Raw genomic sequence first — 27,996 nt, 5'->3', positions numbered from 1 at the left:
TTGGAGTTCAATCTCAGGACCTCCGACCACGTTCTTTCTCTAGCTTTCATGACATATTAAACACTATATCGTTCTTTCTATTTGCAAAAACCTTATCATATTCTTCTCACAATCTCCGTGTAGAATTTCTCCATGTTCATAAAACTTTAAAACTGAAACCTGTTGATGAAGTTCACTCCAGTTGTGTTATATTTTGAAGCATCGCAACCAGAGTCAGAGAAGGCTGACCAGCTGGACCTGAGAGCTAGCGAACAGACCCCTTGTCCAGTCCAAATTCATACTTTAACCAGGTAAGTACACGATTCACCAAATTTCAATCTGAATCAGCTGGATTTCTACCAAACCAGCAATTCTGGCAAATTTTTAAGGATGATCGGTTATCACACCAAGGCCTAAAGACAAGTTTGCTCGTAACCTATCATTGATCGTACTAACCAGACAGACATTAGAGCCATTTCATACACAAACAAATAATTCAAAATTATATTAAAAAAAAAAAAAGTATTAAACCCTACCCTTTCTTCGTAGTGCTTATACAAAGAGGAGAGGGATTAAGATGTGTTTCTAAGAGTTCTCTGCTGAATTTGTCGCTGGAGGGGATGCTTTGGTCAAAGACAATGTCCCTCCTCTCCAAGTTATGGTCATCAATCCTGTCACCTAGGACACCTATAAGGCCAACGATCTTTCCTCTCTTCATACGAGTGTTCGTCACTGGCACTAAAGCAAAGATGATGTCAATGTCAGGGACATCATCAATGCTGGCTATCTTCCCATATCCCCAACCTCCAATCTCCCCAACGCCCCAACTCTCTTTCTTTTCCTCTCTTCGTAGTTTATTTTTTTCTTTTTTTCTTGATTATGTGGTTTCTTTGGTGGATTTTTCTTTGATATTTGGAGCAATGTTTCAAAATCTGGAGCAAACCAATCAATTTAACCTCTTGAATTGCCAACAGGTCAGGTATGCAGTCTGAATAGACCCTTGAAATCATTTCTTTGAAAAATTGCTAATATTTTACCAGAAGAACTGCTAGTTGAACTGATGACTCATTTGAATCAGAATGGGTTCTTATGAACCGGCCAGTTTTCCAACACATTAAAGTTTAGCTCAAATCAGGGGATTGAGAAACGATATCATCCCAAATAGATAGACTAAATTCCTCTCTCTCCACTTCCTTCACAGCACCAGTGATTGTCGAGCAATGGATGACTGGCAGATGATGGATGCCTGATACTAGAAGCCAAATTGAGTCTCTCTCTCTCTCTCAAGTCTCAATCTCTAAGTCTTCCTCTGATTCATGCTATCAATGGACGCCAGAAGCTGCCAGCAGCTGAACGCCCCACAAGCATCAGCATGCCTATCTCTTTCACACACACACACGCACATCGTTAAAGTCCCCTCCAACCTCCTCCATTCTTTCGTCCCAACCTTACGCAGTCCACCCTGGTGTCCCTCTTGGCTGTCCCCTTTTTCCTCACCATTGCTACTACTAGAGAGCCCAATGATAGCAGCTGGATCTCAATGCCATCAGCAGGAAAAATCCCCTCCTCCTCGCTCGCCCCCCTCTCTCCATGACCCTTTTATCTATAACTTCTTAACTCTCTCCGTCCCCTAGTCCCTCCTGTCTCTCTCCACTCATCTACTCTCCCTAGAATCCCCTATCTCCCTCCCCTGTCCCCTCCCTCCCCTGTCCCCACCCATATCTAACCACATTCTTTCGTGGCTTATCACCAACTCCATGAACCAATCTATACCATCTTGTAGTTTCAGTTCTCTTTACACTTCTAGTGCATCTATAGAAATAATTAATTCATAATATGGTAATAGCTTTCATAGAAATATTGAGTTCTACTTATCTATAATTCTGTGTATAGATCAAATTTTATCTAGAATTTTATACAAATAATTAATATATTTGTTACATCATCATTATATCATGGATTGATTTAGGTTGACCCTCCCTCTTTATCAGTTCATCAAAATATTCTAAGTTTTAAACACGGCTTCGGAGTGCTATTTGAATTGTACAGATAGTTTTAGGTGTGTATTGTTTTTGGATAAGCAATAGACTTTCAAACTTTTGCTATTTAAAATTGAAAAAAGTAATTAGATTTTATATTTTCTTGATTATTACCTATCTTTCAATAATTTTTTTATTTATAATTTTTTCTAATAAACATCAATTCTACCAATTGAAATAGAGATTTAGTCATTGAACCAGCTCATTCACCACGCCTGGTCCAGGTATGACAACTATGCTTTCTAGTCATGCAAAGAAGCCATGACTCACTTGTTTATGCTTTGCTTCTTCCTTTTTTTTTTTTTTTTGGGAGACGGTCTGTCATCCAAATCTCTAGATCACAAATTATTTCTGGCCATGTAATTCTCACCTAATACTTTCCCTACAGGCTACAAAGCAAGCTTATGTGAAGTTCACACAAAACCCTAGAAGCATTTATCCACTCCATCCAACCACCTTACTTGCCTATATCAACTAACTCTACATTATTTTGCATACAAGCTCCAAAGTAGAGAAAATGAGTGCAAAAGGATATATAATGCTGAACAGTTTACATTCATAATTCTTTTGACTCAAACAGATATATACAATGTATATTTGCTTTTTTTTTTTTAAATGAGACCAATATCATCCGAAACATTTCACCATGATTCTTGAAAACTGAGTGAGAAATGTTGTGAACCTATATCTCATTAGAAAAATAATCCTGAGATATACAATAAAAAGGACTTAAAATATACTATGACACCTTTCAAAGGAGGTGCATACATCAAGTTCATGTACACTATGTAACATACAATCTATCCACAATATGAGTAAAAGCACAGATAATGTTGTGATCTAATGCACAGAATATAGGATATCACATCACTTCATGTGGTGGTGCAATATAAACATCAGGCACATCATGTGAAAATGTCAAGCATTATATTAGATGAAGGGAAGAAACCAGTTGCCAGTGCATACAAGCCCCGGTACTAGTTCAACAAACCTTGGTGTCAACCTCCAAAAAAAAATTCAATAATGAAAGTTATTAGCAAAACAAATCCTCTGAAAACTAGTAACTTATTAAATAACATAAACTGTCAAAAATTAATTCTTTTGTAGATCATCAATATTCTTGATGCAAACTTTGCACAATGTCAAGTTACTCCCTTTGTCTTAGTCAGTTTGGACTCAAACTCTTTGAAAGGTGGCATGTAAAGAAAGATCAACATGAATAAATGAATACTACTTCAGTGCTCCTTATCCCCTAGTTTGGAACATAATGAAACACAGGGAACAATAGCATTGGATTGTCTATTAGGAGACCAACAAGCACAACTGAATATTATTTCATATCCCCGTGTTTGGAGCATACTAACACAAAGGGCAAAAAGGGCATTGTGATATGAAAAAATTTCTAACAATAGACATATTAAAGAAGGAAAAAGGACATCTATCTTCAGTTGGCACTAGAAGATGTCCTTTGCACTTGCTTTTTTTTTTTTTTTTTTTCTTTTTTCTTCTTTTTTGAAGGAATGTCTTCTGCACTTCATAGTTATTAAACAGACCCTCAAAACAATATGTATGTATTAGAGAAAGAACCCTTTTCTTAATGCTCCCCTAGCTTCTATTGCTGCACCCTTAAGGATCTAAAAACCTTTGAGGCTGCAGAGGAAATGATGACCATTATAGCCAAAAGAACAGACAACTATCACAGTTATTATTTATGGGCTGACAGAATTGAAGTTAAGGTATAGATGGAACTCCAGAGGCTCTTCAGTCATATTATGGCTTGGTTTTGTACACTTCATCGTGTCTTTTGTCAGTGCATCTTTACCCTTTTCTTAGTCACTTCCATCTTTGACCTTTATATCCCTATAATTATAATTCAATTCCATTTTAATCAAATCTTTCTAACAGAAAAAAAGAAAAAAGCTTTGCAGGGGACAGAAGGTGAGAACAAAGTAAAGCAATGCAACCCATGTTATTACTAGCACACTAGAATAAATTTGCATCCTTCATTCAAATAAACATATTTTGTGACAAAAAAGATAAATCATAAATACTAAATGCTCTGAGTTGAAAGATTCAGTTACCAAATACCTTACAAGCTACAATAACTGATAACTATGAAACAAAGTTGTAAGGCAGAATTGCATCTGAGAAGTCTCATAATAGTAAAGAAAGTTCAAAGGACATGAACGAACAAAGTAAACACACTAAAGATTAGGAATTGTAGACTTGATTGATCGCATGTCTCCCAATTGATTAAAAGAATGACCAGGATAAATGTTTAAACTGCGTGTTAATGCTCAGCCACCAAAGAACTAAATCATCAAAGAAAATTTAACAGAACACCTCAGCTCAGACTAGTTATAATATGGGTGCATAAGAAAAGAATCAAAATATCACTAAACAGTCAATCGAAATTGTTAAACATTTATAACACTTATCCTTATTCATGAAAAGAAGAAACCTTCAATTGTGTTCAAGTAATACCAGGCAAGTCCTTTTTATCATAACATAACTACATATATGTAGAAAAAACATCGCTTTATCAGATAACAATCGGTGAAGGGCACATATGTTCCCATTTAAAGCTTTGAAGGCTTTGGGAAAATATCCGGGGTAAATTTCTGTGCGGCACTGATACTGCCCTTGATCTTCATTGCACCCCTGCAGCAAACAAATATCAAAATAAACGGATTAGTAGTTCAGTAACAGAACTTTCCTTCTAACCAAAAATAACACGCTCAGCAAACATGACCAAATCCCCAAAGAAACTCTAATTCCCATCACCTAATAAACGCAATCTGTGGGTTCATCTTCCCGGTTGCGATCGATAGGAAATCATTATCGGTGAACGAGAACGTCACGTCGGGCTTCCCCTTATACGGACCTAAAAGAATACAATTCCAGCATCAAAAAAAAAAAATCGGTGAGAGCAAGGGCGAATTGCTCTAAGATAGAACGGAAGAGGGATAAAGGCGAGACCTTTGGTGACTTTTCCTTCCTTGAGGTCGACGACATAGATCTCCTCGTCCGTCCCAATCTTCTGCGGAGCGAAGCGAGAAAGGAATTCAGAATTAGGGTTAGAGTTAGGGTTTGAAGGGAGGGAAAGGGAGGGAAGGGGAGACCTTGGGGGCGATGTTTAGCTGGTAGACGAGGCCGATCTTCTTGGTGAGATCCTTGCCGGCGTCGGAGGCGAGATGGAGCTTCATCTGCTCCAAGAGAGCCGCCGATTTCAAGGAGCTCGACGATCCGTCCATCTCTTCTCCCCTTTACTTGCTTCGTTCTTTCTTTCTGGACGGCGAGCGACGGTGACTGCAAGAGGTATGGGTCTAATGGGACGCTTCCTTCGCTGTGTGTTGGTAATTTAATGGGAGGGGTTGCGGGTAGTTGGGAGGAGGTGAGCGAGGGGAGATAGGCTTGGATGCATGATCCGTCCAGCAGCGAACATCCGGGGAAAGATTGAATTCACACAAATCGAGGTGGAGTGTTTCATGGATCGGATGGATGGCTCTTGCCACTTCTAGTTTGGCGCGTATTAACTTAAATGGTCAAAAATAATGACATTTATCCTATAGAATAGTATTATTTTAAAAATAAATATATAATATTTTATTTAAGAAACTACTCCATCCCAAATAAGATTCATTCATGCCGTATCATATATCTAATATATTCTGATATATATATATATATATATATATTGTAGTAATTATTATTATTTTGCAATCTAAAACATGTGTTTAAATAGCACAAATAATTGCAAAGATATTCTACTTTCACACTAAGTCATAATAAGGCAAAATAGAGTGGCCCCTCATTTATTAGCTGATGCCTAATATAGAATTTCATAAAAAGAAAAGTGACTCATTTTAAATACTATAAAATAATTTTAATTAATGCCATATTAAGTACTATTCTATTATTGTCAAAGCCATACATAGCACAAATATTTGGCATTATTCTATGGGGGAACATGGAACTTCTCAAGAACAACATAAATTCGTTAGAAATACTATGAAATAATTCTGAATGATGCTAATTTAAATATTATTCTATTAATGACAGATTTTTTCTTTTTGTGGGGGGGGGGGGGGGGGGAGGGGGGGGATAAAAGGATAGAAACTGGCATAGTTAGAATAAAGTAATACAAATTGTACCAATCACGAGAGTGGCCCAGCAGGCCTGCTAAATTGAATTAGAAGTACAAAAGAGAAAACGAATATAAATATGTGCCAACAAAACAGCCAACAAAGATAAACAAAAAGCCTCATGTGTATACAGCTGAGATGGAAAGAAGACCAATAGTCCAAGTGAAGACCAAAAGAGTATACGTATAACTATAAGGAGACAGATAAAGAGAAACATTTGTTGATAAAAAAGCCATGAGATGCTGCAAGAAAAAGTAGGGAACCGGTTGCCCATTGGGACCGTGACTGAGCAGCCGTAGAAGCTCATATACACGAGAAATTATTGCGTGCACCAGGTGCAAGTGATCCAGGGCAAATGCCGAAGCATATGCACGGTGGATAGGGGTAGCGTGGCGTGTTATCCACCGTGGGATTTGACGCGGTCCAATTGCATCTGGTGCATGCAATACGGAGGCCATATTATTGGAATTTCTCTTATGGGGGGAGAAAAAATCTTGGATCGGCCTTGGAGAGAAAGGACGGGGCTGCTGAGGTGTGGATCCATGGAAGAGAGAGGAGATGGGAAAAATTCCGGGGTTTTTCCTACCCCCCCCTCTCTCTCTCTCTCTGTGGTTTTTTTTATAAAAATCCTATATATTGTTTTCTCCTGCGACCAAGATGATCGAAATCCGGGATGAGAAGCAAATGTCTTTCCACGTTTGTAGCCTGGCTTGTTTCCCGTTTGCGGAAACGGCTGAGCCCCACCGCATCGCGCGTGACATTTATCACAGCCACAAAAGTTTCGCCTCTTGGTGCGCGACTTTTCCTCCCAAATGCGATATTTATCACAGCCACGGCCACAGCCACAAGGGTGTTCTTCTTGGAGCAAAACCATCACCCCAGTGTGGTATTCATCGACTTACTCTCCTCGTCTGTATGATCGACTGATGTCCTCCATCTCTACTCCTTTCACTCGTTTTTTCCTCACTCTCTGCATATGCTCATAGTTTGGAGTTAAAAGTGCGTATAAGATTTGAAGACCCCAAATAAATCCTCGTACAGATCCCAAACTCCTATGCTGCAGTAACTATATGCAACAACGGCCATGATTACATGTTGTTCCCTCCATCCGAACTCACCTCCCAGTGCTCTGCCACTTCCTTTTGGACCACAAAACTCTGGTTCTCCTCCTCCTCCTCCTCTGTTATCCGGCTTCTCGTATTCGGGATTCCAATCCCGTACCAAATTCTTTCCGATCCTGAAACATCTGAAACTGGCGGAGAGGGGAAACAAGACCAATTGCCACCTTAATGCCGTCCAAAACAGCCAAGAATTGAATGGAGCTCTAGGAGAAGCAGTTGATGATGACGAAGACGATGCCGAGCTCTGTCCGGTTGATTGTGTCAGAGAATTTAAGACGGAAGAAGAATTCCGGAGGATACTGGACAAGGCAAAAGAGACCGGTTCGCTCGTTGTGGTGGATTTCTATCGCACATCTTGTGGCAGCTGCAAGTACATAGAACAAGGCTTTGCAAAATTGTGCAAAGGCTCTGGTGATCGAGAAGCTGATGTGGTCTTCTTAAAGCATAATGTGAGTGCGGCTCCCTTTTCTTTATATATTGATTTTTTTTGTGATGTGATGTTGTATATATTTCTTTTATATAAAGTAGTTGACAATTGTAATTTTGCAGGTGTAGTTCTTCCTATACCTTCATATATGAAAAGGAATATTGTGCTTTTACCATTAGGTGAATAAAAATGCCTCAATTAGTTATGCTTAGACTCATGGAATTGTACGAGTGCCAGGTGCATTTCCTTCCTGTCTTGATTCTTTTCATTTAGATTTCAGTGAGCATAGTCTTATGGCGACTAATTTTGCACATGATGGCAAATCTTTATCTACGAAACTAAAGAACGAGCTAACCTAGAGGAAGTAGATGAGATGTTTGGAAAAAAGACAAAGAGAACTTGGTTGGGAGGGGCAACTTAGTGTGACTTGCAAAGTACTCCTGAAGAGGGCTTAAGAAAAGTACAAGTTGTTGGAGCTATATTCAGAATAATTTGGTGGATCATGTGGATTGTTGGATTTGAGGTTCATAGGCAGATGATTGCATGTGGTGGGATAAACTTACCAGAGAGTTGGTGATGTGAAGATGAGCTAACTGCAATGATAATGGGGGAAAGGGACAGTTTGAAGGAAGAAGGTAGAACTGGTAACTCGAAAAAGGGAGAAGAACCGGGAAACAAAGAAAGAAAGGGAGAAGAAAAAGAAAGAACGTAAGGAAGGAAATAAGGAATATGGGAAAGAAGAAGGAAAAAGGGTAAGGGGCTGGAATCACTCTGAATCGAGTGGGACAAGGTAGTTGTGCTTGTTTTGTTCCATTTTGGACCTCTTAATGAGCCAAACCACCAATTGTCCTCATAATCGACCAGTTTGGATCGGTATGCCCCTAATCAAGGCTTGCCATACCGGCCGGTACTAGTGCATACCAAACGTATTGGTTTTCCATATTTGGGGATGCTTAGAGACTTTGGCACCTGTGCTCAGTGTCTCGGTGACATTGAATATAGCTTATAATGTATATTTGTCCCTCAAAAATCACTATTTGCATAGGTACCCCTTATTCCACCATATTGAGTATATACTTTAGTGGGTTGACAGAATATCAATTTGCTATACAAATATGAGAACAATAATGTCATCTTGGCATGGTTTTGTGAAATTTATTGAGATTTTTTATGATAGTTTGGCGGTAGTTGGAATAAGGGCAAGGGAAGGGCAGAGAGGGCTTTCAAAGTGCTCTCCCCTTTGTGCATCAGAACAGAGGCTTCTGCCCCTTTATATATATATATTTTTTTAATTTTTTAAGTTAAGTTGGCAGTGATTGCCAACTTCATTTATTATTTTCTTTTTTTTTTTTTGAAAATTTTTAAATGAAATTGGCATCCATGTTGCACTCTCTTATTATTTTTTTTATCCGCCCCTCTTTGGATGCACGAAGGAGAGAGGGCTTTGGAAGCCCTCTCCCCCCTTTCTCACCCCTGTTTCGGCATCCACTAGCTACTCTCTCTCTCCTTCCCTTCCTCCCTCTCTCGTTTTTCCTCTCCCTTTCCACTGGTTTCTTGATCCAACAGCTGGAACCATCATGGTCCGGTATAGTTCAGTACCCTAAATCGGGTGGTTCAGGATGGTCCCACCAATGTTACCTCTAGATCAATGATCCAAAATTTGTAAGAGATATTGAACATGCATGCATAATAATAACCTGAACAGAAGATATTGCGAATGCAAATGCATTATCATTGAAAGAAAACCCAATAAATGCAAACATATGGTACTCACTGGACAATGAACTCTGTTTATACCGGGCTATATAATTGTTCCTATAACAGCATCCTTTTTTTGGTATTGTTGGATAAAAATGGGATGTACCAATTCTCTTGCGATAGGATTAGTAATCTATAGAGTTTTAAATTTGCTTCACATCCCATGATTGTTAAATATTAACTGGCTAAGATTCATGATATATCGAATAAATGATATGTATCATGTTATTCTTTATCTTACTAGATGTTATTCCTTTTCATGAAATCTTAGGTTATTGATGAATATGATGAGCAGTCTGAAGTTGCAGAACAGCTGCGCATTAAGGTGGTTCTCTTGATCCTTGTTATTCTTATTTATTTGACTGATAGACCAGTAAAAATCTGTACCTACAGTAACAATCATGAACCCCCTAACATGCCGTCTTTTACACTGACTATTGCTTTGAACCTTTCCAGAAACCTAGCAAGGAATATAATTTAAATTATTATTCCTGTGATTGCATCTTAAGTGTTCCTTTTGTGTTGCTGAAATATAAGACTTGGATATAGGACAGAGCTTTGTCATGGTCTTTGATTAGGATAACCTTTAGACTTGTGGGATCTTTATTATTAGTTTTCTTAAAAGTTTCTTCTATTGTGAATATGTACTCTTAGTGACAAAGGAATTGGATATATCACTGATATCATCCATGATCCTTTCCATGATCTGATAACCTTTATATCTGTTACGATGTATGTTACTAGGGTCTCAAGAGATATCCTCTATCATGAATGGGTAAACCTTGTCAAAGAGGAATTAGATAGATTAACTATACTTATATCCTTCATATGAATCAAATATTTAACTATAGTTATAGTATTTGGGAATCTAGATGATCCATGCCATCTGAAAGCCACAAGAGGGCCAGCCTTGGTCCTTGAGAAAGCTCTCCTTCCAAGGCCCTGGTCGGCAAAGCAGATATTTTGAAGATCTGGCAGGAAACTAAGTAGTCACTCCACTGCTTAATTAACACCTTGAGCCCGAGGGGCAGGTCTCCTTATCCAGTTATTGCATGTAAAGTATATTATGTTTTATTAATTTTACTAAATTATAGCTTAGTTATGACTTACATGTTCTGTCATGTTGTATTAAGCTAAGCTAACAGTCAGTTATCTTAAGCTGACCTCATATAACCCTATATAAGTTCTTAAATAATTAAGTTTTACTTTAAATTCTCTTACCCTTGCCTTATTCAAACACATGAATCCTATCTTAGGAGAAGGGTGAAAGAGGGTGCTTGCCATGTCAGTGAAAAGCGGAAGCAGCTGTACGCTGACAACCTGTGCAATCTCTCTCTCTCTCTATCTATCTATCTCTCCATTTCCTACGAATCTATAGCAGATCTAGAATTGTATTTCCTTTGTCTGGTTTCTCATGCTTATTTGTGACAATGACGCTGTTTTTTCTTAGAAAGTTTTCTTGTCTTTGGAAAGCCTAACTTCACTGCTATCATTCACTATTTTTCTGAATGCTTAAATTGTAACATTTAGAAGCTAATTTCTCCTATAGCAGTTTTTAACTTTGACAGAATTTGGTTGTTCTGTGCCATGCTAATGTAGTTATTCTACTGGCAAAGTCGATGCAGATTAGTTAATGAATCTAATGCTTCTGTATTAATGCTTGTAAATTGCAGTGAGTCTTAATTAGCTTCACCAAAAATATCCTTCACTATGATCATAGTTGCTGTTGGAGAAGTAACATATGAAATAGTTAAAATTTCTATTGTGAGTTGGTAATTTAGGAGTCCAAGCCTGGGATCTGTCCATTAAAATGGTCAAAGGATCTCAAGTTGGTGTTGTATTGGCCCCCTCTTGAAAAGAATTTTTATTTTTGGTAACTGTGGCTAGCAGTGTTGATGTTTAAGAATCTTAATGACTTTCAAAATAAAAGATAGTAGGAAGCAATTTCAATAGATGGGTGGAAGCAAGTCTGATAAGAGAAATTGTTTCATGGAGTAAAAAAATTATGTGTAACAAAAGGTCAAAAGGTCATGGGTCTCAGGATACTAAAAGAAAAATACTGCCCTTCCAAATAATTGATTGGGGCTTGTAAAAAATGAGGAAAACTAGCGACTAGTTGATTGCACATAATTGGATAGGATGGCAGCTTGGGGTTGGCACCACCTGTAACATTGGCTCCGATGGTGCAGTTGGGCAGCGCATAGGTGTCACCAACAAGTGGCTGCAGAGAGAAATGGGGAGAGGAGGATGTTGGAAGAAGGCAAGCAAGACATTTTCTAAAATTTTTATCCAGTTTGACATAGCTGATGTAGACCAGATTGTCATCCAAATCCATTGGTATCTTCATTCTCAACACCCCAATATATTAATACCCTTTTTTTTGTTCTGCATCTGCACATAGCTGCTTTTGTGGGGTCCACTTTCAAATTAATATTTATTTTTAGTAAATGACATGCAAATACTGGTGGCATATGGAGGAATAAAACTGCTGTCTGATGTTATGACGTGCGAAGATGAAAATTACACCACTGAGTTTACCATTTTTGTGATACTGGCATCTTTGAAGAATTTTTATGTAATTTACCCTTTGATTTTTATTGTATTTGTATTTTTTTATTTGTCTTGCTTTTTTGTGGTCTTGCATTATTTGTCCTCCATATATTGTGTTGAACAATGAAATATGTCATTTTGATGGAACTTAGGAGAAAGAGATTTCTTTCCTTTTTCTTTGAAATTTGCATTTGATGAGGACTCATTGTTTTCATTGCCGCATAGTGGAAGATGCCTGTTCAATGAAGTTTATCTATGAGAAAATATTTTTTCTCTTTTTTGTCTTTGTTCATGTCATTTGTTATTGTGTTGAATAGTGAAGGACCCCATTGTCCATATTGGCTTCTCAAAAATATCTTCATGTTGGTCCTAGGAAAGAGTAGATTTAGCCAATATGGAGGTGGCTAAAACCAATGCATTATTAGCATGGTGACTTGAACCCCTTGTTCTATAAATGACCTAAACGACAAATGGTTTTATTCTACATTTAGCAGTCACATGATGGATCATTTTGAATAGTTGAAAGAAAAGCATGTCAGATCCATAATACTTATTAAATGTGCATTGCATGTGCAGTTTGCTAGTTTAGATGGTTATGAAGACCTTACTAAAAGGGTGGCCTAGTGCACGAGGCTCTTGTCATTGTGGGGTTTGGGGAAGGTCAAATATATGCGGTACCCCTCCATGTGAAGAGGCATTTCTCCATGACCTCCCTGTCGCTATGGAATAACCTTACCAATGCATTTAGGATTGCTCCTTGTTCCAAAGACTACACAAACTTTCTTTATTACTTGATATCCTATTTTGCACCAAATGTTGTCTTTTGCTCACTCCTCTCTCTCTCTCTCTCTTTCTTGGATGTATTAATCATAATATCTTGAAAGAAACAAGGCACAAATCTCGCTTTTCCTCTCATACAAAGCTTGTTATGATTTCACTTGCTAAAATTACACTTTGCTATGATTAGGGTTATATATGAACCAAGCTCAAGCGAGCCAGTCTACCTGAAGCCTTTTCATTTTATAATTTAGGCAAGCTCAAGCCAGCTCACTTAAGTTCGAGCCAAAATCAAGCTACTCATGAGGCTCTTTTAAGAGATCTGGTATCTAGTGATAGCTCAAGGTCTTTCAAGACTTTCATTTGTCCACTTTGGGTTAATTATCCTGATTATATCTTAAAACTGATAGCTAAAATACATTTTGTTCTATATAAACTGTGTAAATTTAAAAGGTAATTATAAAAATATTTATATATAAAATAATAATGAAAATAATGTATTAGATATATAATTTTTTCACATATACTCATATTTTGAAATTAATTGAGTTGTGCTTGAGCAAATTAAGCCTAGCTCTAGCTCAGCACATTTGCTAAATAAGCAAACCGCACTCTAGCCAAATTTTGACTTGAAATCAAGCTGGCTCGTGGATAGCTGAGTATTTAATGCATGAGGATATTTGCTTTATATGACTATCAGGATGTCTATGTTTCTGTTTTCTTATGATATTGGACTAGTAAATGGAACATTGATAAGCAAACTCTCTAACCACCCTCCTGCCATCATTTTCTTTTTTGTTTCTTCCACTCTTCCTTCTTGACCTTATCCTCATCCCTTCATTGCCTTCCCTGCAATAACAATAAACATACTGGTTTATCTTTTTCATCTTTGTTCTTTTAAGTAATCCATTTAAATCACTTCTTCTTTTATAAAATCCTATTGGCATATGATTCAAAGCACTTGGAGGTGTCAAATATGATTCATGGAACCTAGCCCATGATTATTCACGTACCTTCTTTCCTTGTGAACTTATGCTCTAATGTTCACACCACCTTCTGTATTCATCATCCTATCCTCGTGTTATTTTTAGGTTAATAGATTCAGGTTTGGATATTACCAAAAAAAAAGATTCAGGTATGGAAATTGATGTACCATGCATCCATATTCTCCCTAATAATCATTTGACAGAAAATTATTGTGAAGCAACAGCTGAACCAGTTTCATATTTTGCTGAATTATTTCTTTAATTGGCCATACTGCTGAATACATCTATGCAGGCAGTACCACTATTTCACTTCTATAAAGATGGAGTCCTGTTAGAAGCATTTCCAACAAGAGATAAGGAGAGAATTGTGTCCACCATTCGTAAATATACATCTCCTCTCTAAGTCGTGAAGTTCCCTTTTCGATACTGTGCAGGTGAGCATTTGTTAATATGATTGAAGACCCATGAATGTTGAAACCAACTCTTATGTTTGACAAACATGGTATTTTCCACAGATCATCAAATCCTCTTGATGACATACCCTGAATGGACATTTGCTATTCAGCTTTAATGTCTTGCTATCCTGAAGCCTCTTTAGCCATACATGAGAGGTTCTTACCTCTTTGTTTGGAACTATGAAGTTTCCTCACTAGGCTAAAGATTCATATGTTTAGAGAGAATCTATCAGGATCCAATTATTTAACTGTAAGCAGATCCACTCTCTGTTTTTAATTACCATGTTCTTCTATGTTCTTGCAAAACTACCTCTCCTGGTAGTTATTCTTATACCTGTTTCTCTGATACACAAAAAATTATAAAGTCTATTCATATTGATAATAATACAAGAAAATATGTATGTGCAGTGAGAAAAACTGTGAAGTACAATGACTTGATTCTTAGCAATTTGATTATAGTGAAAATTTAAATGTGTTTGATGCAGCAGCTTGGGTGGCTTAGGAGTCTTGGCTTTATCTAGTCTCTAAGTTCAGATATGGTGTTTATATGCATGTGCGTGCCTTTATGTTTGTGTTTGTTTCACAACTGGAAAATTTCTGTAGGCTATAAGGTATGCTTTCTTTCCTGGCAAACAGGCTTCCAACTATGTGGTAGGGCCCTTTCTTGCCTTCAGTTGCTTATCAGGACCAATATCAGTTGATAGGGTCAGACTCAGAACTTTTTCCAGTAACCTCTCAAGGTTATCATATGAGAGTTTACAAAACAAATGATATAACATGTCCAAGTTAATTATTTGGTTCTAATAATACAAGAGCCAATGTCCAGCTTGCAACATTAGGCCAGATCTTATGCCATGTGCCCTGTTACTTGTCATAGCTTGGCCATCAAGCCTCTAACCAATTATTTGGGGTCAGCAAAAGCTTTTTATATTACAGTTTGTTTGTTATCTGTTTTGTGTGCACTCTCACACATTAGAGTTCACTTGCTTTTTTAATTAGACATTCAGATATCTTTCTTTGGGCTCTGATTTACACTAATCTTCACATTGGATAAATTTACATCTTTATCACTTTGGATTTTATGTTAAGCACATCCGCGAGTTTTCAATGGTTGTGGTTTGGTTTACCCATACTAACAAGGACATAAATAATGAATCCTATGAAAAGAGTTCTTATGACAGATTTACCAGTCTGTACAAGCTAAGTTAGTTCTGTTTTCACTACGTCTTTCCTCTATAAATTATGCTTAATTCTATCATGAAAATCTTGATTGGTACTGAAAAATTGGGTGTCAGTGTTAGAATGAATTCACTATCTCAGATCATGCAACCACTTTATATACAATGCTAGGACTTAGAACTGTGCAAGTTGCTATTGCATGGAAGCATCGCATGACTCATTAACTTCTATTAATGTATGGGCTTAAAGATAAAATGAGCTGATCACAAAACAGGGGTCTGCTTCTATTCAAGCTGTCTCTAATACTGCTCTCAATTTTCCTTTGGATTGTTTGCCAAGAATTTATCACCTTATTGACAGACGGGTGAGAAAAGGAAGTGCAATCTACTAAAAGAAGGGAAAATTCTCAGAAAGTAGCACCTCAACCAATGTATGGAAATACTTACCAGGTTCTAGGTCTTGGGACAAGCTTAATTGCTTGAGATGCAGACTGATTCAACAGTTCAGTTGCTGAATTTGGTAACAAAGTTGTGATGCTAGAGACATGATGGTACAATTGAACTTGGATGGCTGTGAAAGAAATAACATGAAATCACAAGCTATGGCACTGTTTGAAACATTCGCTAGATTGGTAACAGGCATTATATGTTGTAAAATGAAGAAGTTGACCTGTAGAGGCTAGTATGTAATGTTTTGAAAGGGAGCTAATGTGACATCATAGGTAGAAGAGAAGACAAAGTATGGATGTGGACACTTTTGAAGAGAAATGACCAATATATGGAAAAGAAAACTTAGTTTGAAGAAACATAATGCAAAAGAGAGATGAACCGCTCATTCTAGATACTTCACTGCAGTTATTTATCTTCTATCTTAAGATCATGATATTGGTTTTGTGGAGTCCTACGGCATTATGAGGTTCATTCAAACAGCAAAGTTGGTCTGCAATGGTATCCTCTGACAAGTCAGTGGAACTGAAAATTTTTGCTAGCAGTCTGATGGTTCAAGATCGAGGCTGAAATGAACTCCATGAAGTGAACACAGGTATGAGTCCCCATGAAAGCAAAAAGGGCCAAGCTAATGAGAAGTATGATTCTATATAAATTTGAAGGGAGAGACTCTCACAACACTTTGGTCAAACCATAGAAAAAATGAAGAAGATTTGTCCAAGGTAAAGATGCTAGAAATGTGGAAAGGCATGATGGATGGTGAAATTCTTTCAGGTGAAGATCAAGTTGGTGTGGACCAAAAGATGATGACAGGTTCAAGCTAGGGGCAAAGTTTCCTTAGAGTAATTGCAATCATTAATTTTGAAAAACCTTGGCCAATCAAAGGATTTGTTGCGTCTGACTGGGATTCGAGTAATGAATGATATGGAGTATAAAATGCAGATGTCTAAGCAAAAAGCATATAATGTAGGGTTCCGAGGTCAAAGTGGTTTGATGGTCCATTTTTTTCTCTTTTTTCAGAATAAAGGGGAGCATTATCACTAAGAATTGTTGCTTGCACTCTAATTTTGTCTTATGACAATTATGACTGAAATATTCTAATTAACCATTTGATCATTGATTATTCAATCACTTGTCTGAATGATCTATCCACAAGACTTGACATTCTTAAAGTCTGAAACAGGGGATACATTTAGCAAAGTACTGGAGAGGTATTTTCAGGAGAAAACAATCAATAAAATTTAAATACATAATACAACTACCAAAGAAATTCATATTGAGATTATTGTTAGAAAGGAGATATTGTTGAAAATAACTACCTTACTAGTTTCTGTTGGAAATACCCATCCGAAGGAAGTTGTCCATGGAAAAAACCACTATGGATGTAAATGCTAGAAGAGATTGTTGATGGCCTGATCATGGGCTGGACAGGTCGCGCTACTTGCTGGAGCTTGAAGACTTTTGGGCAGGTAAGGTTTTGGCCTGCTAGGGCAGGTTGGGCTCCGAAAATAGTGCTGTTTAATAAATGGGTCAAAAAATAGGGTTGAGCCCAACCTAGCCTGATTTTCTTTAGGATTTTTTGCGTGTACGCCATCTAAAACATTCAAATTTGCGTGAATATTCTTTCAAAGTTGATATTTATATGTATATCCTCATAAAATACTTGTTTTGCATGTATATCTTTTTTTTTTAATTTTTTTACATATATACCCATATCATTTAACATCGTTAAAAAATAAATGGTTTAAAATTTAAATGATTAAAATATCCTTATACATAGATGCGCAAAAAGAAAATTTATAAAGGTATATATATACAAATAGCAATTTCATGAGGATATTAATGTGAATTTAAATGTTTACAAGGACATACATGCAAAAAAATTTTATTTAATTTTTATCTATTTTATCTAGATAGATTCAGATCTTCTTACTCTACAATGTAGTAACATATTACATAATATAATAACTCAATGACGATATTATATAATATTTTATATATTAGAATACTATATCATGTTTTATTTTTATGCAAGATGGGATGATTATGTCCATCTTATAACAACATGATATATCTTATACACTTCATAAAGATATTTTTAATAAAAAATTTTAAAATAAAATATAATAAAATTATAAATTTTTATTATTATATAATGTCCAAATGTACAACTATGTCCATCTAGATACTTTTTTTAGAAGTATATTATTATATATTAGAAGAAATATGAATGATTACGATTTATCTATTTTTTAGATAAAATAATTTTAATCTTTCATTTGATAGAAAAATCATTTTATTTGTGTAAATTAATAAATTAAATAAATTTATTATTTTAGTTGTATATGTTAATTTTTTATCTATTAGAATGTATTTATATTATTGGATTTTTTGTGTGTATATCTTTTTAAATATTTAAATTTGTGAAATATCCTCATAAAATTGTCATTTGCATATATATCCTTATAATTTTTTTTTGCATATCTATTTATAAGGATATTTTAGTCATTTTAATTTTAAACCATTAATTTTTAACGGTGTTAGATGATATAGATATATATGTAAAAAAAGATATTTTATAAGGATATATATGTAAATATCAATTTTGAAAAGATATTTATATAAATTTAAATATTTGAGAGGGTATATATATAAAAAAATCTTTTTTTATATATATTTTTTGTATTATTTGTTTATATTTAATTTATTTATAGACTTAGTCGACAATTATTGTTGATATATGAACTTAATGTGATAATAAACACACTACATATTTTTAGCAATATTTAATTATTTATATTTAGTATTTTTAAAATATTTTAAAGATATTTTAGCATATTTTAATTTTTTTAAAAACATAAAAATGGTTTTAAAGCCCTAGGATTGGCTCGAAGCTTAAGGTAAGAGCTGGGCTTGAGCCTCAAAGATAGAGCAAAAAGTTGGCGTGGATGGCCACGGTACAGGAAAATGGTGTTGACTTTTGGGCAAAGCCCAGGTTGAGCCTGGCCTGACCCATGAACATACATAATTATTAATTGACAATAAGGCTGCAAATGGGTTAGATTGACCTATGACCCGACTCGGCCCGACCTACTTAGACTCAATCCAACCCATTTTAAAAGATCTATGGGGTCGGGTCGGGTTCTAAAAATAGCTCTGTTCAATTTTTCGGATCTAGTTTGGGTTTACTAAATTTGGACCCAGTTCGATATGATCCGATCCGAATTCAGTATTCGATCCAACATATAAACTATAGAGCAAATAGCGTGGGATTAGAATTTCAAATATTCTTATAGTATTATTATTTATTATACAGTTTTGCTCAATTTGATTGTGAGATCCTGAGAATTTGTATTTATGCTTAGATTGTTAGTCTTTGCCAATTTATAGTATATATGGTGTTTATCTTGTACATAGCTCGAATCAAATCCGAATTTTTTGGATTGGGACTGGAATATATATGGATCCAACCTGACCCAAATGATCTAATGGGGCAAAATTTTTTACCATAGATCTAAAGAAGATTTGACTCGATTTTTTTTCAGATTGGATCTGGATTTAACATTAGGATTCGATCAAAGAATCAGGTTGGATCAAGATCACTCATGATTTAATCCGATCCGATCCATTTGCACCTCTAATTGACAAGAATCTCTATAATGAGACCACCACAAGATATAGCTTATATTTGTGCATTGGATTGGGCTTCTAGGCCTCTTAATCGTGTACCTTTAATTTTTGCTAAGTCAGCTATAGGTTGTAATTTCATTTACATATTGTAATTTTCAAATATCAAAATCTTTATGGTTGTAATTTTTAACTTTTAAATGGATGAATCAGCCTTTAATGATTTTAAATCATATTTCGGTCATTTAGAACCATGCTTTGATCATATGGAAAAATATGTGAATGATGGCAAATTATGAATCGAACTGTGGAAGTTCTAAAGAATTGAATCAAAGTAATGATGGCCCTCGTTGATTACATGATGAATTTTGAGTCCTTATCAAATCATAGCAATTAATCGATCAACTTTTCAGTATTGATTGGTGAATCACCGATCGCAGATACCCGATTGTTGATAGGAAAGAAATTAAAAATTTAAAACAATTAACCGAGACACATACTAAGAAAGCAACACTGGATAAAGATTTGGACCAAAACCTCTTCCCACATGAGGTGCAACCTCTAGGCTTCACCGTACGCTAGATAAATGTCACGCACCATACACTTTTCTTTTGGGCAACCCTTATTCCTTCGGCCTTCTACACCAACAGCTTCACCTGTGGCAACCTGTATTGATGGCCCAAATCAGGGATTGCCAGTATGATCATCACCATCCTTTCAACCACGATCTTATCAGCCAATTCACATCACCTGTATGGCAACCTTTCCACCTTATTTCTCAACTTCGTCAAAGCCCTGATTCATTTGCACCTTGTTGCAACGAGCTAGCAGTTGCGAGCAATGATTCTGATAAGTGAAGGTACTTGGAAAAGCTCTAAAATGTGGTTAAACTTGGTCGAATGGTTGTTTGGGTTTTAGGCGTTGCAGCATACCAATGCCTGAGCAATCATAATAAGACGTATTATTTTAAGTAATGGCTCTTGTAGAATCCTCCTATAGCCTAAAAAGGAGATAAACCTCTGGTGATGATCTAAAAATGTTTAAAGACATTCAGACTTGCGCAAGAAAATGCTGAAAGCCTTTCCCCTTTTTTTAAAGATTGAACAGAGCAAGAGATTTTTCGTTTAGCTTCTATAGTTTACTTATTAACACAGTAGCTATATTTCTTATAGTTGCTTTATTTAGTTTAGATTCAGCAGTACTAGACTTAATGGAGGAAAAGGGGAAGAAGGTTAAAGGACCGGCATCCAGAAATGCAAATTAAACAAGCTGAGTTGAGCTGGTGGCCGTCCCAGGCTTAGCCTGCACCAGTCTCTAGAAGCATTAGCCCAAGCTCAGGCAGACTCAACCCAGCCCAATGTAGTCCAATCCAAGCTTTAATCTAAAGTGTTAATGATCTTTCCTTCATTAGGAGCCCCAAATACTGGCTGGCTTCTTGACGATCAACTTTGATGGTCGGGTGAGGGAGAATGGTTCAGTAAGCGGTGCTGAATTTCTGATCAGGAATTGTGCATTGGCTTTTGTAATTCCAGGTGGATGTCATCTATTTGACTGTGGGAGAGTTTAACTTTCTCAAACGGTATATGTTTGAGAGTATTTAATATTATCCCAGAAGGGGACTCCAAAATTATGATCTCAGGGATATTAGATTGGACATGCTAGTGGGACAATGCTCATCTTTTGCTATGAGATTTAGAGGATTATCTCACCCTTGGCTACTTTGAAAGCAAAGCATCTCTATAGAGAGGCTAATAGAGCTGTGGACTGAGTAGCTTCATAAATCACTAACTATTTGGGGGTAGTATGCTGGGAGTCTATTTTCTCTGTTCCTGGCTCGTTTCATTAGATGGGTGTATATACTTTAGACACGTTAATGGCAGCCTTCTCATCCAAAAAAAAAAACAAAAAAAGAAAAAATCTTTGGAGTTCTCTATAGTGAAACATGGCATGATTTCAGTCCAATGTAAGGTTTATAGCATTAAATGGTGGAGTATGGATGATTTTAATTGTATTTAGTGATACTTGTATGTTGACAATGGTCTATAGTTTCATCTTCTTTAAAAAAACAAAGAAGAAGAAAATTTCACTGTTATAACAACCAAACCTGTGTGCCTTTTCTTTTTTTAGTCAAAAATTATAGTAGTATATTTACAAGCAAGCCGACTCCCTCTGTGCGATACCTATCCTTTTTTTTCCTAAGATGGGTGTCCTGCTTGAAGCAAGACGAGTAGACATCTTATAAATGCTAGATAGCACAAATGTGATTCGAATGAAATTAATGAGATGGGAGAGTTTTACTCACTTGTGTAAACCTTGCTGTGGAAATTTCTGTAACTGGGTACCTTCTTTTTTCTTCCTTTTTTATTTTATAACGCATACGATCAACTAGCAGGTTGGATTTTGGGCTTTGACAACTAATGCAAGTTCAAGTTTGGGCTTTTACATTCATCAAATTTAAGCCCACGCTGGACCTGTTTATTAAACAACTCCAAGAAAAAAACATTAGGTTTCGTAGCCTATGGACTTCCCAACCCAATAGTGATCCAACTCCAATCATTGTGTCATATGATGTGATACCAATGGGTGTAGTCTGGCTCCTCTCGAGTTCGGTCTGGTTCCACCATTGCAGCCATCTGTATATCTATGATATATTGATGCTCATGCTGTATACAATGCGGTGCCTTTCAATTTCTAAAACTACACGTATCGTGGCCCATAGTGCACTATATAAATGGCTGTGTGTATAAAGTGGACCCTCAAATTCCACCCAACTTGAGAGGAATCTAACTCGGTGGTAAAGCTGATGATTGCCAATCATAAAACTTTTACAGCTATACCGTTGCAGTTCTTTGTTTTAATGATCAAATGTTTTTGGAGACGGACAAACAATGCAATAGCTATCACCATTCTTGTTTTATATCTCCATACAGATGTTCCTTGAAAAGGACAGAAAAGAATAAAGCAAGTGTGTTCATCAAAATATTTAGAACCCAAAAATAGTCACACCTGAAAAGCTTGAGCTAAAATATTAAGTAATTCAAAGAAGACAGTTATTTATCAAATATATATTCCCTCTATTGAATTGTTATCGACATTACATAAAACCAATACCAGTCTTTTAATTCCTGTATCCAAAAAAAAAATTCTCTATATATTCAATCTTTTATTGTTTATTATTTTGATGGCTAGCATGGAGTCTACTGCAACGAAGGGACGCTCGAAACATTTAAACCTTAAAAGGCTAGTAGATAAGGATGGAAGTGGACCAGATGATATCTGTTCAGATTCATTTCATATTTGAATCTATTCGAATATAGATAAAAATTTGAGCATCCGACTATTTTCTATATTTGTATCTATATTCGTCAAAAAAAAAATGAATATGAATGTATGATCCGAATATCTATTTTTTTGTGATCTTATTTAGTTTTATATAATAGTCATTAAACTTTAAGGAGAATATACAACGATACCGATATGCTATTAATTTGATTCATTATTCACTTAGTAATATCTTTGATTTTATGGTCATAAAATTTAATTATTCGATTTATATTCATCTTTGCATTTATACTTTCAATATTCGATTCATATTCATATTCATTTATAATAAATATGAATATAAATTTTTATATTTAATTAATATTTATATTTGTTAGATAAAATAAATATAGATGTATATTTATTGGTTTCGATCCGGTTTCTAACCCACTAGTGGAGGGCCCTGGCCCCTGGGCCGAATAGACACCACCTCCTCAAACGGCCTAGATATGGCCCAAACAAAAGACGACACCGAAGGGAACAAAACGGCCACGTATCCACATATTATATGAGGGAATCCCGAGTCTTTGCCTTGCCCCTTCAATCTCCGGGGCCCCATGCATGAACCTGAAAAATAAATAAATAAATAAATAAAAGTTCTACCTGGCCCCAGCTCCCCCAACTTGGGATCCCCCATCCAAATAATTCAAGCACGCACTTGGGAAGGTGTGCTATCCAATTGAATTGCCTCTCTCATGAGAATAGTCCTTGTGAGGCCGGGTTCCTCCCTGTATGACTGCCCTTCCGAAGGCCCAACTCTCCTGTGTGATGGCGACCGGACGTCAAAATCCAAGGACTAGTCCTTGTCCAGAGATATCCAATCTATGCAATTGAGTGGTGCAAAGAAATATGGAACGAGGTCGGCCGGATGAGGGAATTTTGCTTTAAGGTTTCTACGGCTCGGTGCGGTGAGAATCCGCCGAATAGGCCAAAAGGGACGGGGAATGGTAAATCCTGCCCATCTAAAGGGTCGAACCCCGTGTTGTTGGATTTCTTCAGCAAGTTAGATTGTGGGGTGGGTGCAAGTTATTGGATGCTGGATTCCGCGTATCGTCTTTCGACACGGTGTCCCGATCGAAACAGCTGCTTTTCTGGCTCACCCTCTGCAGCATTCTGAATTCGATGATTGGATTTGGTGCCCACACACATGTGAGTCCACAGTCTCGTCTTCTGTTGTTTGTTTGAAAGATTACGGCATTGGAGCGATTTGTTTCTGCAAGTCCGGGGAGATCGGGACTACCTCCATGGCTGGCCCAGGCCGAGACAAAAAATGAACTCGATTTGTCTCCATGGGCATACAAGGTGGAAAGACTATGATAGAACGAAGAATTATCCAGACTTTGGCCGATATCAACATGATAAATCTCGAGTTAATTAGTAACCATATTTAGATATGCATTTAAACACTGTTAATTATAAATTCAGTTAGAGAAAATGAAAAAGGTGATCAAATATATTGACCTAACTGTCTATATTGCATTTGCTTGATATACGTACATATTTATATATATATATTTATTTATTTATTTATGTGTGTGTTGATATTGGAGTAGTCTTTGTAACAATGCACATTTGTACTGTGTGTCATATGCAGCTGGTGTCCTGCTTCCTTGAACAATCTTTAGTGTGATGATTAGTGTAGGAGGCTGATAGCTTTAAATAAGCAAGTGTTCTTTAATTTGTCTTGTTTAGATGGTGTTTTTGCATGAAATGATTGGAGAGGAGTGTTTTATTTTATTTTTTATTTTTTGGGGAAGCGACAATATCTATAAACCATGCAGATTTCATGATATGCGTGCCTCCCTCAAACTAAAAAGGAGCATGATCGAACTTAAAAGGATAGATTGTCATTTCTATGAAGAAGCATGATATGGGAAGAATGATTTTGTTTAAACAGCCATGCCGTGTTAGAAAATGTTGAACGTATGCACTTGATTGCTGTCACTATCTAGGTAGCTTCTCCTAGTTTATTTAGTAATTTTTGTCTGATAATGTAAAGGAGCACTTTTGCTTTTATGTTTTGATAGTAAGCGAGGGAGTATAGCTTTCAAGCAGCAAGTGAAAAATCCAACTTCCGGTCATGTAGGATCCAAAAAATTAAAGGGCTTGATTTGTTACGTTGCTTGATACTTCATCATAATCCACATGCATCAGTACATAAGAAATTGTGTTCACACAGTCTTGCAACAGTTAAACACCAAAGTCCCTTTAAAGACTAAACAATTAGATTCCCTGCTTTCAGAACTTGTCTAGTTTAGGTACTATATTGACACTTAAATAGACTCCTAACTTAAATTGAGAATCGAGGAACCAAAGCAAATCAATTAGAAGTAACTTCGCACCATGTTGGTTTCTTTTCACTTCATGGATAACATTATAGAGTTGCATTGATTTGCTGAACATGCTGCTTGTGAAAGGTACATTGTAAGCTTTCAAGCAACAAGTGAAAATCCAACTTCTGGTTATGTAGGATGCAACAAAATTAGGTGGCCCAAACTGGCTTGCTGGTTGTGAAAGGTACATTGTAAGCTTTCAAGCAACAAGTGAAATATTCCAACTTCTGGTCATGTAGGATGCAAGAAAAGTTGGTTTGTAGATTCTAGAAACCATTGCTTCGAAACTGCATTCTAAATTGCTAATTAATAATAAGCTTTGAGGCAATTTGGTGTAGCAATACTTTGTACAAATGATTGTTATAATGATCAATGCTTATCCTAGAGTTTGAACTATCATTGCTGTATAACATAAAAATTTATGGTGATTTCCAAAATGTGATGGACATTCATTGTGGGCGATATATATTGGCCCAATTTGAGTTAATGTTTTGGAATAGTTTCAACCAATGTTTGAAATTAAGCTGGGTTGACCAATGTTTGAAATTAAGCTGGGCCAACCTACTTAACCCGGCACCAACCATGCATCACATGGGAGGTCATCCATGGATCCAGATTTGCATAAACTCCACCTTAAATATTCACATTTCTCTAGGGAGATATGGTGAGCATTTTGCTACATAAATTGATCAGTATTTTTCATTGAACAATTTTTGTATGTTTTTTTAATGTTTTAAATTTTATCAGCCATGCTGTCAGGCTTGTGCATGCCGAGACCTCTAACCAAGGGAAAATCTCCATAGACTTCCCCATATCTAGTATATTTTAGTAACTCCAGTAGCAGAAAAGCTTTCATGCATGCTAATTAGAGTGTGAGAATGTATCCGGCCGGGAACCTTCGGAATGAGAAAAGGCAGCTCTTTGATCATCATGCTTATTCTGATATGCTTTAAACAATGTCTAGTGAGAATATTATCACCTTGTCGTGGAACAAATTTAAACCAAACAAAAATTAGAAACCTGCCATGCTGAAAATGATGGATTTGCTTGTCATATACATTTAAAGAGCCTAGTTGTATCAGTAGTATTCTTGAATTCTATGTGATATCATCTTCTGAAGATGAGGTGACCTAATCCATTTCCAACATTAACAAAGACAACCATAAAGAAACATAGAATGGATTGATTCGGAGACGTAGCTAACGTATAGGTTCAGAAATCCCTATAACCTAGTGGAATTATTGCTTCAGATGTTCTGCATTAAGCACCACAAGATTCATGCATGTTCAACGTTTCGTGGCCTAGTGGTATTCAAGCACATGTAATGGAGTGTGGAAACCACTATCACAGATTCATAAGTGCAGGGCCCCTTGGCAGATATCTGTGCACACCAGGCGATATCGTATCAATTCAACTGACCAATCAATGAGACTTGAGACTTGGACTTCACTGAGGATATGAATTCAGAACTCTCTGAAGTACTTTTATGACTAGGAGTTAGCCAACCATGCTGAAATAAGGATCAGACATTTTGAGATGACTCCACCTGCTTAAGATGGTTAGTTGCCTTCTGTGGAGACATGGTCCCCTAGCACCATAAGTTCTTCGGTTTAATCTCCCTCCACTAGCAGCCAACAGGTCTACAGTCTTTGATTGTGATCCGCACTCACTTCCACTAGGGACCTATCTGAATTCAGGTATAGAAGTCATGAGTCTGTTCTGATTTCAATTCTTCAGTCCAAATCGACCACTTGGAAACCAATGGGAGAGATCGGTCCCTGTTACAAGTTCCTGATCCATTTCCCTTCAACGGAAGGTAAAAGTGGGGATCCAGACTGCTGGATCTTTGAAACAAGATGCACTACTCTAGCAATCAAAATATCATCTGATGAATGGATAAATGGATGAGCTCACATTGTCTGCACCACAACACGTTTAATAGTTGCGTACAAATTAGAGCCATCCAAGTCCCTGTCATGCTGTCCCCAAAGAGCCTTCACCATGGGCTTAATATATATTCTACAAAAGGTAGCGTCGGCCACTTGGTTAGATATTCTGATTCTGAGTGTTATATTTGATCAGAAGAAAAAAAAGCTCTGGTGTGCTTGAAAATTTGTTTCTTGCTGAGTGCCAATGAAGAACATGGGATAAGAAAGAATGAACTGATAGCGGCGGCTCATCAAACGACTAGGGAGGATAACGTTGAAGGGAATGTACCTCTGTGGTTCCTTGATTGACTAAACTTGCTCTTCAGAGGGGAGTGAAGTTGGTGACGTGCATGGTGCAGTCCCTGTCAGTTCCTACCGAACTTCTATTCAATTGGTTGAATGAGTCAAAAATGATCGACGTAAAAGGGAGGCACATTATCTTCGCCGCAATGGAAATAGACTCTACTTTTGGGCGAGATATGCCAGTGTTGTCAGTGAACCAGTTCATATTTCCACTGAAATTTTGATCATGTTTCTAGCTGCAAGAATCTTGACATCCTCTCCATCGTCCTTGCAGAAAATGTAGAGAGAGAAAGAAGCGAGACAGTACCTCACAAGCATGCGCAACCTCAGAAGCTGGATCATACAAGGGAGATGTACTGGTGACTGATGTTTGTTGGGCAAGTTGGAAAGAAAGGAACCAGAGAATCTTCCTCAACAAGCACATGTTTTCTTCAAAGATTGATCAACTGGCCTGGAGTCTCTTTCAATATTAGACTTAGCACGTCCAAGCTCAGAGAAGCCAGAAGCTTCTTGTAATCTATTTATTTTTCGCGTACCAGAGTTGTTTAAATGCAGACAAGTAAATCGCATTTGAGTTACTTCTAGCAAAATTGAACTTCCAAATGCTAGAAACTAGTGTAGC

General features: G+C 36.7%; 2 protein-coding genes across 17 annotated transcripts; one reads left to right on the top strand and one right to left on the bottom strand.

Moving 5' to 3' along the window:
• Positions 1-4,432: 4,432 nt before the first annotated feature.
• LOC105060894 (sterol carrier protein 2) lies at positions 4,433-5,502 on the bottom strand. The gene is made up of 5 exons (XM_073247844.1): positions 5,323-5,502; positions 5,141-5,277; positions 4,998-5,058; positions 4,803-4,902; positions 4,433-4,679 (listed from the first exon to the last, which is right to left on the bottom strand). Exons 2-5 carry the CDS (start codon positions 5,270-5,272, stop codon positions 4,598-4,600), a joined length of 375 nt encoding a protein of 124 aa, XP_073103945.1. The 5' UTR covers positions 5,273-5,277; positions 5,323-5,502; the 3' UTR covers positions 4,433-4,597.
• Positions 5,503-6,780: 1,278 nt separating this feature from the next.
• Positions 6,781-27,964, top strand: LOC105060895 (thioredoxin-like 4, chloroplastic). 16 transcript variants are annotated; one of them, XR_012136338.1, is made up of 5 exons: positions 6,788-7,733; positions 7,834-7,948; positions 9,741-9,794; positions 11,659-11,806; positions 14,075-14,667. XR_012136338.1 is itself a non-coding variant. In XM_010944757.4 (4 exons), the coding sequence occupies exons 1-3, from the start codon at positions 7,248-7,250 to the stop codon at positions 14,183-14,185; spliced, it is 651 nt and encodes a 216-aa protein (XP_010943059.1). In that variant the 5' UTR covers positions 6,801-7,247; the 3' UTR covers positions 14,186-14,216; positions 27,649-27,964. The 16 variants fall into 16 exon arrangements, 9 of the variants coding, with proteins under 9 accessions (XP_073103943.1, XP_073103942.1, XP_029116481.1 ...); XR_012136341.1 differs by lacking the exons at positions 11,659-11,806; positions 14,075-14,667 and adding an exon at positions 15,777-16,990; XR_012136340.1 differs by lacking the exons at positions 11,659-11,806; positions 14,075-14,667 and adding an exon at positions 15,756-16,990.
• The last annotated feature ends 32 nt before the right edge of the window (positions 27,965-27,996 follow it).

This window comes from Elaeis guineensis, chromosome 13 (assembly GCF_000442705.2).
Source record: "Elaeis guineensis isolate ETL-2024a chromosome 13, EG11, whole genome shotgun sequence".
Taxonomy (NCBI): Eukaryota; Viridiplantae; Streptophyta; class Magnoliopsida; order Arecales; family Arecaceae; genus Elaeis; species Elaeis guineensis.
Note: the sequence above shows the minus strand (reverse complement) of the source record. Positions and strands in the feature narration are given on the sequence as shown.